Consider the following 17,793-nt stretch of genomic DNA (forward strand, 5'->3'; position numbering starts at 1 on the left):
TTCTTTATCTATTCTCAGTGCCTGTATATCTGATTTCAAAGTCATTTACCACAGGATATTTTTCATAGGCCTAAATGTAGTATATCCTCTTGTCAACACAGCACAATTTTTTAAATTCTCTGTATGAGATATTCTCATCTTTTTTTACTGCACAGTTTGTAAAACTGTGATTTAAAACAAACAAACAAACAAAAAAACACGTCGTTTTTATCTGTAACATCTTTGAGAAACTGAACAGTGTTTCACATTTATCTAATAGGTCATCTTCATGAAATATCCTAAGTGTTGAAACGAGTTAACATTATAATGAGACTGAGACTTCACTAACTTGGGAAAATAAATAAATATACACATAAATACATACATACACAGATGTCAGTTTTTTTCTGCATTGAAGTAGATCATTCCTTGGAGAACATGCTTTTTCCTCTGACGTTTATGAACCAGCTGTTATGACTGGATTTTGCACAGGCTTCAGGGGACATCAGTGGCAATGGCAGTGTTCAAGAATATGAAGGCATTCCTGAGACACAAGAAGAACTTGTGCCTTCTCACCTTCTCGTAAGGGTATGTTTATTGGATTTATTCACTCTACCTTTTAGGTTTAATATTACTTTTTCATATAGTAAGGTGTAGATTCTGCCACTAGTTTTTCCTTTATAGCAGCTTCCAAAGGCACCTCTGGGAACAATAAATACTCATCCACAAGAATGACTGCACTACACTGGATCAAAATGATGGTTTATTTGATAAGGACCAACAAGTGCCTTGAGAAGAGTATAAGAACAAGAAAAGAATGCAAATATGACAATTATCCGGAATATTCATTTGTTGTGTTTTAACATGACAGGTGGCTAAGCACTACAGACTTTCACTTACTCTCTCCTTTTCCAGTGGGATGTGGGAAAGAATTTAAAAAAAAAGAAGTAGAACTTGTGCTGTGCTACTTTTCCAGCAAATGTCTGGATGGTTGAAGTCCCTCACCAGATCAAGTGCATGTAACCATGATGCCTCCTGTAGCTGGAGGTAGAAGGCCTCACCCACAGGCTCTGCCTGATCTGGTGGCCTGCAGCAGACACCGATCACAAGGCTTCCTTTGCTGCCTCAGTCTCTAACTGTTACCTACAGACTTTAAACTATTTTATGACTGTTCTTCAGGAACAGCTCTTCACATTCCATTCCTTTCCTGATGTAGATAGCAATACCTCCTCCCCTCCTTCCTTGCCTATCCCTTCTGAACTGCTCATAGCCATCGATAGGCACACTCCAGTAGTGGGAATCAACTCACCAGGTTTTGGTGACGACAACTATATCATGGTTTTCAAGTAGCACAGTAGCTTCCAGTTCCTCCTGTTTGTTTCCCAAGCTGTATGCATTGGTATAGAGGCACTTCAGCTGCGCAGCTGCTCTTATCACTTCCTTAAAAGATAACTCCTTAATTCTTTTTAGGCATTTCCCTTGATTTTCCCCATTAACTTCTGTTTCCCCAGCAGTCACTGCCTCATCACCAGCACCTTTCAAGGCAGTGGGTCCTTCAAGACCCTTGCCAGTACCCTATCCCTCTAATACAGTTATGCCTTCCCACACCTTATAATGGTAAGGCTCACTATCACCCCACCCCCCTTCAGAACTAGTTTAAAGCCCTCCCAATAAGCCCCATTAGCTTTAGCTTTATATGGCTACTGGGGTTAAAACACAACATTCAGGAAATATTTTAGCAAGCCATATTAAAAAATGTTGTACTTGTTGATCTGGTTCAAGAGCAGAATTCTTGGCCTTAATGTTCCAAGCTACCATGGCAGCATCTATCACATCTAAATTTTAATTAAATAGAAAATTTAGGTCCCCATAAAATAATTGTCGTGGCACTGAGCTGAACTCCAGTTCTCTAACTCCTGAAGGGGGGTAAACTAGTTATATTCCTGTTCACAGATTACACTAGGTTACAAAAATGATCACTCATACCCCAAGACAGTTTCAGGCTTAGATTGGTAGTAGTACCTTTATATTCCTTGTATTTTTTTTCCATCTCCATGGGCATGACAGGTGTACATCACTGGTCTGGAAGAACAGATCTAACTGCGTTAGCTTTTCACAAAATCTTGACTAAATTTGTGTGACATCTGATGCTAGGCAGAAGCTAAATGTGTATTGTGAGGAAGAAAAAAGAGGTGAAATAAATAGTTTTAAAATAAAGAGTGTGTATCTACTGACAATTAGTAAATTTCAGTTGTAATGATCGCAACTGAAAGGTATTATTTGGGAGAGATCTGGGTTTCTGGTTTACTTCATAAATGTAGAACTTTTGATTACTATGCTTTGAGAAACATGATCAGTTGATTCTTGCTTTTTAATATGTGCTAAGACTTCTTTCTAAACTGTTTTTTGGGGGGATTTTACCTTTTTTAGCCTGAAGATTCATTGGCTGAGGCAGTGGAAGCACCTCCAACCATATTATCTTATTTGGAAGAAAACGATTTCTCAGGACATCACAGAGCAGAAGAAACCTCTGAACCAGCTAAAATCAAAGAACAAGGCATGGCCTCTTTTTTGTTTGCTTTCTTGTTTTGGAGCATGGGAGGAAGAGTTGTCATTCATGTTACATAGATCAGGGTCATAGTTTTCCCATACGTTAAAAGTCACTGACATATTTTAGGTGCTGTCAGAAACTGAAAATCCTAAGACTTTGAGGATCTTGTGTGTTAGAAAAGGATTGGCTTCTCAAACACTGAAACTGCAATCTGTGACACTACAATTTCTTAACAGCAGCAAAGATAAGTGTTAGCAAATACAGTCATCATTCAACTCATCTCTCACTTCAGTCCATATGAGTGCTTACATCAGTCATTGTGAAATATGCAGAGAATAAATTTACCCTTCCATAGTGTGGAAATTTAAGTCATGGGACAAGAGCTTATATTTAAAATTTCTAATGTAAATAGATAGACAGATAAATAAACAAAGCTGATGTGGAGCTACAGCTGCAACTCTACAACACTGTGCAGGAGTTAGGCAAAGGGAAGGAAAGGAGAAAAGTCCTCTCTGTTCTGCTCAGGTCAGTGAGAAGCATGGCATTTGGCATTACAGAGCTGAAAAATAGGCAACTGTTAGACGTGATCTTGAGGTAAAGAATTTGTAATACAGTCTGTATACTTAAAGTAAACTTTTAAAATATAATTTTATTCTCTCTTTTCTTTTGTTTTTCTGTCCTTGTAAATATTTCAGAATTATAAAATGACTAATACCAATTCTTGGAATGTTTCTCTCTGTGTATTTTGGTAATAATCTAAGTCATTTATTTTTCTTGTAACTAAATGCAATCAGAATGTTAAGATAAATAACCTCTGAATGAGCGTGATTTTCCTCCATCTTTCAGTAATAAGTGATTATTTTATTTAGACTCAGTTATTGTGGAAACTGGACAAAGCAACAGAGAATCTACAGCTCTCATGCAGAAAATCCTAAGAGAAGAAGACAGCTCTGGTGCTAGTGTCTCGCTAGGAGTGAGCAGAGAGGTCTGTACAATGGATTTAATATCTCCCCTATCTTTTTTTGACTCAAGAGCAGGAAAACGTGAACTTTAAGTGCTTTCATGAGCTATTGCCTTTATCTATTACGTCATAGCAGCATACCAAACCAGAAGTTGCTTCGTTCATTCTTGAATGTCCTCTCATTACAGCAAATTGAAAAGTGTTCACACTATGCCAAGGTTTGGATCTATAATGATTTCTACCATTGAGAGGGGATTTATATTTATAATACACAAATAAAATTTTTCTTTTAGTTTTGAACCACTTCCATTTTGCATTAAAGGGAGTGAGAAGCAAACAAAAAAGTAACCAACATAAATCCTCACCACAAAAGCTCGTGAATTTTAATTAGCTAAAACTAGGCATCTCGTTCTACCCCAGAGTAATTACCTTACAGCTGGAAGTCCTGCTTTCTTTTTAAGAAATGTGGCATATAAATAGATTTAGGAGGACACTCTTTGGGTGCTCTTCAAGTACTTCTGTGCGAAGGACCAAATGCAAAGAAGCATTTTGTTATGTCAATGTCTTATTAGCAGTTGAATCCATGTAGAAAAGTGACACGGAAGCAGACTAAGCTCCAGAAGGATCCATGCCTGTCTTGCGTGCGACTGGTTTTCCCTAGTTGTCCTTAGACTAGTGTGAACATGTGTAGTTATAAACTCAATTTTACTTGAATGACCATCCAAGATGTAAATCCTATGTTCTGCATCTTGAGAAAGCAATGACAGAGTGTATTGCACTCCTGAGTGTCTGCAACTCCTATTTACTCCTTTATGAAAGCAGCGTGATCTGCGTCCTGACAACTGAACCTGGAGCTGAAAAACTATTAATAATGTAACTGGCAGGTATCCTGATATTTACAAGTAAAAGATGCTTTGATTGATGAAATATTGAGACTGTACAACTAGAAGGCTTTATAAAGGATCAAAATTGAGGCAACTTGATATATTTTTGTTTTCCTTGTATTATTCATCTCTGTGTTAGATTAATTACATGAATAGATGCTGTTTACTTCTATACCTAGCCTCTTTATAGGCTGCCAGTACATTTTTTACAAGTGCTCTAGAAGAGGAAATAACTGGACCGCTTTCAACTATTGGAGATGCCTTCCAAAAATCCAGATCAGGCTCTTTCTTTTTTTCTTTTTTTCTTTTTTTCTTTTTTTCTTTTTTTCTTTTTTTTTTCTTTCTTTCTTTCTTTCTTTCTTTTTTTTTTTTGTTTTGTTTTGTTTTGTTTTGTAAATGTCCAAGTAGAAATACCTAGGAGGGTCCTTCCTGACAGAAAAACAATCTAGAAATTGTGTGTACCTGTATATTGCTGAACTGAGGAGACAAAGGTGGGTTTACTAGTTCAAAATTTATCAATATGATAGCAACAGGTATAATTATGATAGATTACTTACCAATAATATGGCAGCAAATATATGACGTTTGCTCCAAAATTAATTCCTTCTATTTAATTATGTTGTTTCATTGTTGGATCACTGGCGATGACTATCCTCACTCTGTAAACCATTTGCTAGGATTTCTCTCTTTACTATCAGTAACTTCCCCATCTTCCCCACATTCCCTAGCTGCTTAGAATTTGCAATAAATCACTGGACAGCATTTGGCCTCTTCCTGTCTTAATCTTCCTCTGGGTATATGTATGTTGAACCATCTCCTCCAATAATTGGACTGAGACATTTAAATTGACCTCACGGGACAGGATATACCCTGAGGCAAGAGTGTTGTCCTGTGAGAATTTGAGTGCACCCCTTGGGATAGAGCCTGAGGTAAGAGGATTGTCTTTTTAGAATATGTATGTACCCTTCTGGGGGTGTGAGGAGCAAACTGCTGATATGTTGATAATACCTGTTTCTCCCCAGAGGAGATCACTTCATTTTTGAGTTTTAGAATATGTGTGTACCTCTTGAGGGTGTAAAGAGCAAATTGTTGAGTTGTTGAGAATATTTCCCCCCCCCCCCCCCCCCCCCCAAGAGATTGCTCCACATTTTGAGGCATGATTATTAATGAAAAAAAAAAAAAAGAATAAGGGTGGGAATATGCTCTTTGACCTCTTAGAAAAACATTATGCCAAACCCTCCCCAGTGAGGATGGAGTGGGCATGGAGTAATTGGTACAACTTAAAAGGAGTTGTGGATCATATAAATTCCCTCCACAAGCAAACCCATATGGGGGAGGGAAAGGGAAAATCAGTCACTTGTGCAGTTCTAGGAGCTGCTCTTACTGCTGCCATAGAGATCCACAACCAGCAGCACATGGCAGAAACCCAATCTTTGCAGGAATTGATCATACACCTGCAGGACCAAGTAGAAGATCTTACAGGACAGTTAGAGAAAGAAAAACGTTCAACAGTCCTCCTTCAGCAAGCCCTTAGAGAACAGCTGATAAATGAGACGGAGATTAATGGTAGTCTCCCCAAGAGAGTGGCTTGTATCTGAGAGAAAGCTTAGAGGAGGTAAGAGCCCAGAAAGACAAATTAGAAAACCCAGTGACCACTCTCTGCCCTCTAATAAAAACTCAGTATATATATGAAGAGGGCAAAGACGGGTACTCTGATGTTAGTATCAAGGATGTTCCCTATTCTGCTACCCAAGATGGCCAAATTAAAGAACAGTTTTGGTCACATCCCTAGGGAATCTGAGAGAGTATGTGTGGAAAGTGTCCCTGATGGAGAAGAGCAGATCCTGTTGACTGAAAAGGCATCAGCGTTACTGGGGACTTGGAGTATTTTTCACCACTGGCAACTACCCAGCCCTGTGGTCCCTAACTCAACCAGTGTTGACTGATTTGCCCCACATTGGTCCTGTCCCTTTAATCCTCAGAAAGCCTCTAAACAAACATATCTGGAGGCCTTAAGGCAATCAAGGGAAAATGTACAAAGTTAACCATCCTAATTTCACCTACCTTCTGACCTTGGTTCCTGTAGGATCAGAAAGTTTTTCTTTTGTTTCCAGCTATGCCTCCTCTAACCTTGATTCCTGTGGAACCAGGAAGTTTTCTCTCTTTTCTTTTCCAGATGCTAATGAATGCTGATCCTATTGCTGTGCCTCACAAGTTTCCTTCTAACTTTGCTCCTTTCCGTGGGATCCCTGCAGCATCACCAATGTCACTGTTTTGGGCAGGCATCTTCTTTGGATTAATATTTGCAATTGCTTATGCTGATCCTATCACACTCACTGGGTGGCCGTGGTCCCATGCCCATATAGTGGGAGTATGGGACCAAATTCTAATTCTGACAGTCACTTAACCCACTTAACTGTGGTTATGCACAGTAATGACATATATTCAGGAAATGAATGGGGTTGCAATAGTACCAGTCAACTCCCCCAGTTCCTGGGAGGTGTAGGACGAAGAACAAAGATAGGGTGTCAGTGCAACAACAAGTGACTGATACACACTGCAACAAGCCTGCAGTCTTCCCTATCAGCACTGGGTATCAACCAGCAGTTCTTAGCTGAGGTATTACCTCAGTAGGAAAGAACTAATATAAAAGACCCCCAGTTAATTCTAGATGCATTTGCCGTAACTCAAAATAATGCATCCCTAGTTCTTGGTTGCATCCAAGTACAAATATGGATTCAATCTATGGCAGCAGCAATTCCAAGTGGAGGCGCAGGGAGCGCTTTACCCACTGAAGTTCGAAAGCTGATTTGGGATAATGCCGTCCCCCTGCAGGGGGCAGCCTGCTCCACCATGAGCCTCTCCTGGGCGGCAGGGAACTTCTGCGCTACGCCTGGAGTACCTCCTGCCTTTTCTCTGCACTGACCTTGGTGGCTGCGGGGCTGTTTCTCTCACGTGATCTCACTCCTCTCTCCCAGCTGCTGTTGCATAGGAGTTTTTCCTCTTCTCAAACATGCTCTCGCAGAGGCACACCCGGCATTGCTCAAGGCTCAGCTCTGGCAGCGGTAGGTCCATTTTGGAGCCATCTGGAACTGGATGGAACAGGAGCTAATATGGGACAGCTTCTAGACTCTTCTCACAGAGACCACCACTGGGAATGAATGGAGTTCTGCATCTCACTAGAAGTAGGGATCTCTCTGTCCTTGACTGTCACTTTCTCACTGCGATTCTTGTGCAGAGATACGGTCATGAGGTGTTCCTAAAGAACTGATACAGTTTTTGTTACTAAGCATTGCTGTGACCCAAATGTGAAAACTGGACTTTTTCTCATCATTGTAGAACATACAGAGTGGTAGAAATTCCAGGAAAACAAGCACAAAATACTGACAGGAGCTATGCGGATATATTAAAATGAATAGAAATGAATGGAATTAAAAGGAATGGAAATGCTGCCAGACAGTGAAAACAGATCTAAATTAAGAAAATGCACTCCCGCTATAGGAACCATTTGGGAAAGCTACAAAGAGCAAAAAAAAAAAAATGGATGAATGTGTTTATCCAGTGAATTCCCAAATGTAGAAGGCAAGAGACCAACATGCAGGTGAAATTCAGATTTTGCTGCTATGTAAATGCAGAAAGGATAATTAAAATACTCATAAGAGTGGAAAGAGATGTATGTCCAGATAAGAAATTGGCACAACTGGGGGTAAAGCGTAGATCATTAAAAGCTAATACTGTGCATTATATTTCTCTGACTTCTGTCTCTTTAAGAAAGCTTTATGCCAACCAGGCTGTTTTTAATCCTGCTGCAAGGTGGGAAGACCATACCTTGTGTCCCTGCAGTGTCAGGACGGATGGACAGGAACCTGTGCTACATACATGCATTTGTAGAGTAACGCGAAGGCTGAGTTTTCCACTCCCAAAGACAAGATGCTCTGTGATATAAGCAGACTTACATCTGACTTACTTCTCCTTTAAATATACACCTGTCCTGTAAGCAGGACCATCATGCAGGACAGATGTCCAGAGTGTGCACTGAAGAATTCCACAGAATTGAATTGTTGAATGTCAAATGCAACAAAATTGAGATAGTCAGGGGGAAGACAACAGTGTATTTTTTTCCTCCTCATCCAGTCTATCGGATGTATCAGGTAAAAAAAACAAGTGGGATCAAACACTTGCAGATATATACAAAACTTAAAAAAAAAAATTGAAATTAAATGAATGCCAACTGTTTGAGGAGAACAACGTGCATATTAAGCAAGCACAGTGTTTTGCAAGTATGATCTGTTTGGTCTGCCAGTTATTTACTGTCCTTAATTTGAGTGATGTGGAGACACATTACTTTTCCAAAAGATTTTTTGAAACATAAAGGCCAAATCTATCTTAGTGAGTTCTACAGAAAAAGACACATGGGTAGTTGAGAATGAAAAGATAGATTATAGAAGACTTTTTGACAGAAGTCAAGAATAAATGGTTGTAAAAGTCATGAATACCCTAAGTAGAGATACTTCAAATTAACCTCAGCAAAAATGTCAGAGATTATACAAGAAAAAACCTCTTGTAAAATGGGAACATCAATTTCCTATTATAAAAGGTTTCTTTGGATTGCAACTGTAGGAATCTCAGAATTTGGCTTTTGAACTAGGGTACATATTGTGGGAAACAGTTGCTAAGTTTTGGATATGATTTTTATTATATTCTTAATAGAGGCAAGTGTCTTTCTGAGGTTAAAATTTGTCTGAAATACTACTTTGTCTTCAATCAGTTTAAATAGTTACATTTTATATGTGTCCTTAAGGACTGCGACACAACTCACAAAGCATCACTAGGTAAATGCAGAGATGGGTATCTACAAAATACAATAGTATGAAATCACTAGACATGACTGAAATATTTTTGTTGAATTATAAATTCTTTCATCAATGACATTCTACTACAGTTATATTGACTAGAACTGTATTGGCTACAACTGACAAGTGACAAGTGATATTTTTGTCATCTTTGGAAGCAGTATTTTAAAACTGGATTAACTTAATTTCAGATTAGACTGAAACCTGAAGAACTGGGTTCTGGATATGCTGATAGAGAAATTGAGATTTTAAAAGTAAGTATATTGTGATATTCATTTCACATTAGCATAACAAAGAGCTTCATTTTACCCATCCAGACTGTAGATGATCCTTTTTTTTTTTTTTTTTTTTCCAATAGTACAGTTTCCCAAAGAAATATAAATATATGTTTAATACCTAGCATTCAAAAATGCTTTGTAGGAAACACTGGGGATTTCATTTAAAGATCTCAAAGACGTAAATGTATGTAAGCAGGGAAGAAATGTGAGAAAGGAAGAGGACAAAAAAGAAGTAATTTCAAGAAGACCCTTTAAAGGAGAAGATGCTTTTAATTTGGTTCTGAGAAGGCAGTAAAATGGAGATACAAATTACATCATTTATTTATTTTAATTCAGGGCATCTTCTATAAAACGTATGTTTACTTGCATGAAATATTTTACACAACACCTTCCACTGTTACTTGATTTTGACTGTCATTTGCACTTTCCTATATCTTTGCCTTTGTGAAGAAGAATAGTATTGTTGTATGAAGGTTGGCTAGGAAAGAGAAATGCTCTGGCTCAGCAACAGTTAAAAAGGAGCATTCATGCCAGGTAAAATTTGAGTCTTGGGGCATTAACTTATACTTGGCCACAAGTTAAATTAGAGTAGTCAAAGCATCTTCCTGGAGGTGGCTACCTCAACTTCAGAAAGAGCTTGCATGATTTAGGAATCAACTAAACCACTTTATTTTGCAGCTACAATATCTAGCTTCATTTCAGTAGGTTGTGTTGTATAATGCAGTGGTTGAGAGCTGGTTCATGAGCTGTTCAGCTGTGTGCAGGATCAACAGGCTCCACAAACAGAAGAGGACAAGTGGGATGATGAGTACTTCTTTAACATATTAGCTAAATCTGTCACTTTTACCATGCTGAGTTAACAACCTCAAGTAAGCCTTGTTTTAGAGACTGAAGTGGTGCATTGTTCTTGTATTTTCCCTTCACTGAGAGCTGATATATTTTGAGAGACAGTACTCACAAAAGCAGGTTCTGGATTAAAAAAGAGCCAAGCACAGTCAGGTCTTAACCATGAGTGTGGGTCCTGATTGCTCTATTAATAGCATAGAAGAAATCAGTGGAGAAATACCTAACCATTTTCCTTTGTTCAGTGATCCCCTGAATTCATTTCAGATTAATCAGTGGAATATCTCTAAGACGTTTATGAGATTACAGAAAGCAAGAACAGAATTTTTCATTTTTTGATTTCCAAATATAACATATTACAAAGTGGCACAATTCAGAGAGTGAGGATGGAGAAAGTCAGTGTGATCATGAGTAAGGTGTACATCTGTGAAACTAGAAGTGGAAGGGGGATATGGACCAAATGAGTCTGAATAGTTTGTATGAAATTCTCCCATTCCAAGTGTAATAAATAAATGAATTTGGCCAAAAGAGAACTGAGTATCTATAAGATATATATATCAGGGCATTCTAACAATGCTATCAATTTATCCAGGGCAGCCCAGGATTGCATGGCCATCCAGGAAAACCAGCCCCTGATTCAGATGTAGGACTTCCTGAATCACCAGGGGAAGATGGATCTGCTGGTGAACTGGGCCCTGAAGTGAGTAACCATTCACAGACAAGCTTTTATGTTTTTCCTGCCCTAAAGCAGGATCATAGAATCATAATCATAGAATCATAGAATGGCCTGGATTGAAAAAAATGATAATGATCATCTGGTTTCAATTCTCCTGCTATGTGCAGGGTCACCAACCCCTAGACCAGGCTGCACAGGGCCACATCCAGCTTGGCCTTGAAAGTCTCCAGGGATGAAGCATCCACAGCATCCTTGAGCAACCTGATCCAGTGCATCACCACCCTCTGGGTGAAAAACTTTCTCCTAACATCTAACCTAAACCTCCCCTATCTTAGTTTAAAACCATTCCCCCTTGTCCTATCACTATCCACCCTTGTAAACAGCTGTTCCCCCTCCTGTTTATATGCTCCTTTTAAATATTAGAAGGCTACAGTGAGGTCTCCCCAGAGCCTTCTCTTCTCCGAGCTAAACAAGCCAAGTTCCCTCAACCTTTCTTCACAGGAGAGGTGCTCCAGCCCTCTGATCATCCTAGTGGCCCTCCTCTGGACCTGTTCCAAGAGCTTCATGTCCTTCTTGTGCTGGGGCCCCAGGCCTGGATGCAGTACTTCAGATGGGGCCTCACAAGAGCTGAGTAGAGGGGGACAATCACCAGTTTGCCAAAAGTGTGGATGGCTGAAGTGCATGTGGAGTTCAATCCCAGCACATTTCTTACAGTGTTGTCAAAACCTATTTGCGTAAATTGGCTATTTTTCATGCAAACATATTTATATTATGTAATTTTAATTACTTTTTGTTCTATGTGATTGTTTGATATAATTTTCTACTAATATACATTTACATAATACCTTGATACAAAACCAGACTGTCAGAAGACAAGAAATATAAGTGCTAGAACTTGTGAGCTGCTTCCTGGTGCCATTCGAAGGACCACATTTACCATTTTATACTGCTGTTTCATGAGTTGGCGCAAAATATTTTCCTGTATGTGCTAAGAAAAAGATTATCAAATCAAACCTGCTATCATCATGATTTGCTATCATCCACAGCGTCCGCCAGGTCTTCCTGGTCTTGATGGTGTGGTTGGCCCACCAGGACAGAAGGGAGAAAAGGTAAGGTAAACATTTGTATTGATCCTACTTCAATGATATCTTTGTCAATATTAAGCTATAAAAAACTTAAATTATTGTCCTTGCAACGCAGTGTTGGCTGGCTTCATTTTTTTTTTTTTTTTATAATCCAGATTATTAGAACATATCATAAAAGACATTTTGAGAAATCCAGATGGTTGCAGCATGAACTGCTCTAAATGCAGTATGAGCTACTCCATTGGGATTCACCAATAAAAAGCTGGCAAGTCTGTAGGAAGAACTCCAGCTCCTAGTTCAGATTGCAGAATGTTTCCTCCATGGTATGTGTATGCATATATGGGCCAGTGGAATTACTTAAATTTGGATTCTGTAGTCTGTTCCATGTGCTTTATCCCAAGCTGCACAAGAGCAGGCCTGCCGACCACTAACAGAGCAAGTTTTGTGTACTTCTGTAGTAGTTCATATCTGTCTTAACTGATTAGTGCTGCAGTGCTATCACTCTCAGCCATGATATCCCAACCCCACACTTGTGGCAACTCTAGCCTTCATGCAACATTTGGTGAGAAACTTCAAATGGTAGCAGAGGACTACTTAGTTTTCTGTTGACTTGCTGAATGTCTTCATGGAGGATTAAATAAGTACTACAGCCAGCACAAGGGGAGGAGTGAGAAACTGTTACATTTGGCTAAAAGCAGACAAAGGTGTGATCTAATATTGCAATTGTCTGAAGGGCCTGAGGCAAAGCTGATGAAGCCAAACAGTTCCTCATTGTGCCAGATGATGCAACAAATTATAATGTCCACAAACTACATCTTAAGAGGCCTTTAGGACAATCCTATTCACTACCTGGGGAGCAGCACTGTGCCATGTTGCCCAGAAAGGATATGTAAGCTCTGTTCTTGGTGGTTTTCACACCCAGTCTGAACAGAGCCATAACTGACCTGATGGTTATGTTTCTGCTTCAAGGGGAACAGCAAATTGGAAGGCCTCCAGAGACCCTGTACCACCCTCTTTCTGTGATTCTGTCTCCCAGAGTTAAATAACTACAGGAAGATTTCATTTTTCAGTGACCTTCTATACCAAGGTTTATGCACAAGAGCTTGAAAGTAGATTCACAAGTGCACACTGAAATTTCACACACTACAAGGAAATGAAAAAGCAATTCCTAAATAACCAGAATATTGACACAATTTTTTAACTTATTGAGTAATAAGTTTTTTTAATGTGACATGAAAAATGGAGGCTCTAAACTGTGATTTCAAAAGGTTGAGGTTAGTAGAACTACAGCACAGATGGGATCTAGTAGCTATCCAGAAAATAAAGAATGCATCTTTGAATGGTAACTACTAGAACATGCCTACTACAATCAGTAGTTTAAACAGAAGAAAGGCTACCTGAAGCACACTGGACTTGAATTTCTGTTTATTGGAAAAGAACTTGATGTGGAAATCGTATTAATTGGAAGAAAAATTGTGACAACCAGGCACAGACTCAGAGGTGCACAATCAAAATTGTTTACTACAGGTTCTCACATCACTTAGGTACATTCACAAATTTCCTTTTTTAACTTTCCCATTCACCCTTACAACCTTCCCATTCGCCTTTACATGTCAACAGAGTATTCCACAAACACTCCTTAACCACGCATGCAGGTTATCCAATCGGTTGAGCCATTCCTTTTTCTTTTTTCTCTTCTAGAGATGTCCTTGGTTCTCAGTCTTGCTTTCTCATGCTGTTTATCTTGCTAAATGACGTGTGTTCTGAATAGCCTTTCTTGAATTCCCACAAAAAATAATACTTTTCAAAAAGAGTATAAAACTCAAATAAAGAGCAAGAAGTTGACTGTTTTCCCTTGCTGTGCCTGTTTTCTGATATGTTTTCTACATATATTGATGAAATTTAATTAAAAGTGAAGCACAGTATATTTGCTCCTGCTCCATACAATCCCCAGCACCTTGGAATAATAGGATTTCTACATTTCTAGTATTTTATTTTTTTTAAGGCCCTGGCTTAATCTATATTGCTATATCTGATTATAAAGATTTTTCACTGTTAATACAAAGAAAGCTACTGGGAGAAGCTGCTGAATGTACTGAAGAGTGGAAAGTAAAGTCAGTTTGTTCCCTGGAGTGATATTTAATATATTATTTTGAGTTTTTTTGTCATTAATTTTGGAAGAAGTCGTTGCTATCATTTCGATGCTGATGATTACCCATTTTTTTCAGATCTCGTTCAAGCAGTTTTTATTGAATCTGTAAGGACAAGAGATTGCCAACATAACAATTAAGCCCAGTAGCTTCAATGCCACTTAGAAATGTTTGCATGCTTTGTTTCTGTCCTTTCTATACATCAGATGTGAGAAAATGATATTTAAATTTAAATTTAATGATATTTAATATTTAAATGATATTTAAATATTTAATTTTATTTATTTTAATTAAAATGAATTTTTAATATTTAAAATATTAAATGATATTTAATATTTAAATTTAATAGTAAAGTATATAAAAGCAAATCAAATAACTTGATTACTGTAGAAGAAACTAAAACCATACTGGTAATCATATCCCTTATTTGGTGTCCTAGACAACCTCTGTGGTATCAGTTTCTGCTTCTCTTACTGTCCATGAGGATGTTTCCCATATACACTGAGAATCATGAAGACATGATCCACAGTGTTTGATTCTCTAGACCATCAAACTCTCCAGCAAAACTGAAATACAAAATTGCCATCTGTACGTATACCAGACCAGAACTATTCTCTTGTTACTATAACCTCTGAAATATGGATTATTTTCTTTTTAACCAAGTGGCCTAATATTTCACATAATGCACATTTTGACATCAAGTTAAACAAAACACGATTTTGTGGGTATTTTAATTAAGCAATCACAGTCGTGATTTTATTTACTTTTTTTTTTTCATGGTTAATAGTCTTACTTTAAATAATAAGGATTGTTTTTCTTTTACAGGGTGATAGAGGTCTTCCTGGTTCTGTTGGTGCAAAGGTAAAAAAAAAAAAAAAAAAAAAAAAAGGAAAAAAGGACAGTAACTTTATGGGAGAACTGTATCACTCCAGTACAACATGTTACTTACAATTTACCAAAGGAAAGGGCTAAGAAGTGTAATAGGTTATGATTTTGAAACCCAAGTGCTTACTTGCATCGGCTTGTGCATGTTTGGTATAACTAACAGTAGTCTGACCTTCTATTTTAGGGTGATACTGGAGTCACTGGACCAATAGGCCCTAAAGGAGAAGCTGGCGCTGATGGTGCTCCCGGGAAACCTGGACCGCCTGGGCCCCCTGGGCCCCCTGGACCTCCTGGACCCACGGGTGTAAGCTACAGTTTAGGATTTGAGGTATTTTACTATTAGGAACTTTATTGTAGCTGTGGATCTACTCTCTTAAGAAGGGACAATGTAATCATCTCTATATTTCACAACTGTCTAAGAAGGAATTGATGAATCATTTGTTACAGACAGGATCATTTGTTACAGACTGACACTTTCCTATGGGAAACCTACAATTCCTTTTACTATGGGCACTTGGACAATGTAATTGACCATGCAAGGAATGGATTTGGTTAATGACTGGAAGATAGTCAAAGTTATATCCATCTGCAAGAAGGACATAACAGAAGATCAAGGAAACTACAAAAATTAGTCTAACCTCAGTCCTTGAAAAAGTTATAGAGAAGATTGTCCTGGGAGATATTGAAAAGCATTCAAAGAACAAAGATATTATCAGGTATACTCAGTGTGGGTTCATTAATGAATCTTGCCATTCATGAGTTATTCCTGCCTTAGTAATTTGATCTCTTTCTGTCATAAGGTCAGCCACTTGGTGTATGAAGGATAGGTGGCAGAGATCATCCTTCTGGATTTTAGTAAGGCCTTTGAGATCATTCCTCACAGTATCCTTCTAGACATTTTGTCCAACTGTGAGGTAAATAGTTTCACACTACACTTGGTGATTAACTGGTTCAACAGCAGACCACAAATGGTTGTAGTAAATGGAGATTAATATAGCTGGCAGATAATCACTAGCACTGATCAATTCTAGGGTCACTTCTTATCAATGATTTGAATGCAGCAGTAGAACGTATTCTCAGCATTCTCAGAAAGCTTGCTGATTATTCTAATCTGGGAGGTGCTGAGGACATCTTTGAGGGATAAGAGACCTTGCAGAGATATCTAGAAAGACTGGAATGTTGGACAATCAGAATGTTTCAATAAAAGTAAATGCTGGGTTCTGCACCTGGAACTGAGAATTGCCAGTCAGAGGTACAGACTGAGCGATAAGTGGTTGGAGAGCAGTGCTGCTGAAATGAGTGCCCTGAGCCAAGGCTCATGAGCCAACAGTGTGCCCTGGCAGCCAAGGAGCAAACTCAATTTTGGCATGCATTAAATACCGCATAGCCAGCCAATCAGAAGAGCTGATTACTGCTCTAATATTACTGCTCTTATATATAAGAGCTGATATTTAGAACTGGTGCAGCCTTACCTCAAATACTGCGCACTCAGCAATACAGAAAGGATGATAAGGTACTTGAAAGCATCCAGAGGAGGGCAACAAAGCCAGTAAACATGCCTTCCAGGCTGGAAAGCATATTCTTTGAGGAGAGGTTGAGGACGCTTGGGTTGTCCAGTCTGGAGAAGAGGAGACAGATAGGCAGTCTCATTGCTATCTACAACTGCCTCAGCAGGGAAAGCAGAGAGGGAGGTGCCAGTCTCTTCTTCCTGCTAACCAATGATAGGATACATGGGAACAGCACAAAGCTGCACTAAGGGAGGTTCAGACCAGGCATTAGGAACTATTTCTTTACTGTGAGAGTGATAAAATACTGAAACAGGCTCCCTAGGGAGGTGACTGATGCCCCATGCCTGTCTGTGTTCAAGAGACATTTGGATAATGCCCTCAATAACATGTTTATTTTTCAGTTAGCCCTGAAGAGATAGGGCAGTTGGACTTAATGATGTTTGCAGATCCCATCCAACTAAACTGTTTCATTCTATTATTACTCAGGCAGTTGTCATTAAATTATTCAGTAATTAACCATTAACATCATATGCTATATATAAATATCATTACTAATATCAGGATCTCAGAGCTACTACTGTATTACAAGGAAAACTTTCTTTGGTACTATTTTTCACATGTAAATAATTTAAAGATTTAAATATACATAGAGAATGGCCAGCATTCATTAAAATCAAGCTGTATGTCCCATTTAAATTACTGCTTTTCCCATGCTGTCATATTTGAGGCCATGAATTTAGTTTCTTCCATAAGATGGAAATATAGAGACACATTTTTTACATTTGTGACTTCATAGTATGTTACACTCAAAAGAAAAATAATCTATTAATAAAGAGAGATATCTCAAATGCTACATACAACTTCTGATAATAATATCTTCATCACTTTAAAATATGAGATGTAGTCAACTCAAGCTGAGTTTTACATGTTATTTGAGAACTGTTTATTTAAATTATCTTTTTAGAGCAGAAAGTGACTGCAGTACAGAAAGACAAAGGGAGCACACTCAGATTCAAGAACTCAAGCTACTACATTAACATTGTCATGAAGCAAATTTAAGAGATTGCCTGCATCAACAATTACATTTGTTTTCCCCTTTTATCTTTTTTAATCTAGCTGTTTTACTCAGGAAAGTCTTCC

At 38.4% G+C, this 17,793-nt stretch overlaps 1 protein-coding gene across 5 annotated transcripts in view; it reads left to right on the plus strand.

Annotated features, from left to right (window-relative positions):
* Window positions 1-17,793, plus strand: part of COL15A1 (collagen type XV alpha 1 chain) — a 106,266-nt gene that overhangs the window by 35,333 nt on the left and 53,140 nt on the right. For 4 of the 5 annotated variants that reach the window (XM_004935077.5, XM_004935079.5, XM_015275923.4 and 1 more), the window contains 8 exons: window positions 472-567; window positions 2,410-2,536; window positions 3,400-3,515; window positions 9,420-9,482; window positions 10,942-11,049; window positions 12,072-12,134; window positions 15,086-15,121; window positions 15,330-15,473. In XM_004935077.5, coding sequence (XP_004935134.1) covers window positions 472-567; window positions 2,410-2,536; window positions 3,400-3,515; window positions 9,420-9,482; window positions 10,942-11,049; window positions 12,072-12,134; window positions 15,086-15,121; window positions 15,330-15,473 — 753 coding nt within the window. The remainder of the gene's footprint in view (window positions 1-471; window positions 568-2,409; window positions 2,537-3,399; window positions 3,516-9,419; window positions 9,483-10,941; window positions 11,050-12,071; window positions 12,135-15,085; window positions 15,122-15,329; window positions 15,474-17,793) is intronic. The other variant, XM_004935078.5, reaches the window with a different exon arrangement.

Source organism: Gallus gallus, chromosome 2 (genome assembly GCF_016699485.2).
Source record: "Gallus gallus isolate bGalGal1 chromosome 2, bGalGal1.mat.broiler.GRCg7b, whole genome shotgun sequence".
In the NCBI taxonomy this organism is placed as follows: Eukaryota; Metazoa; Chordata; class Aves; order Galliformes; family Phasianidae; genus Gallus; species Gallus gallus.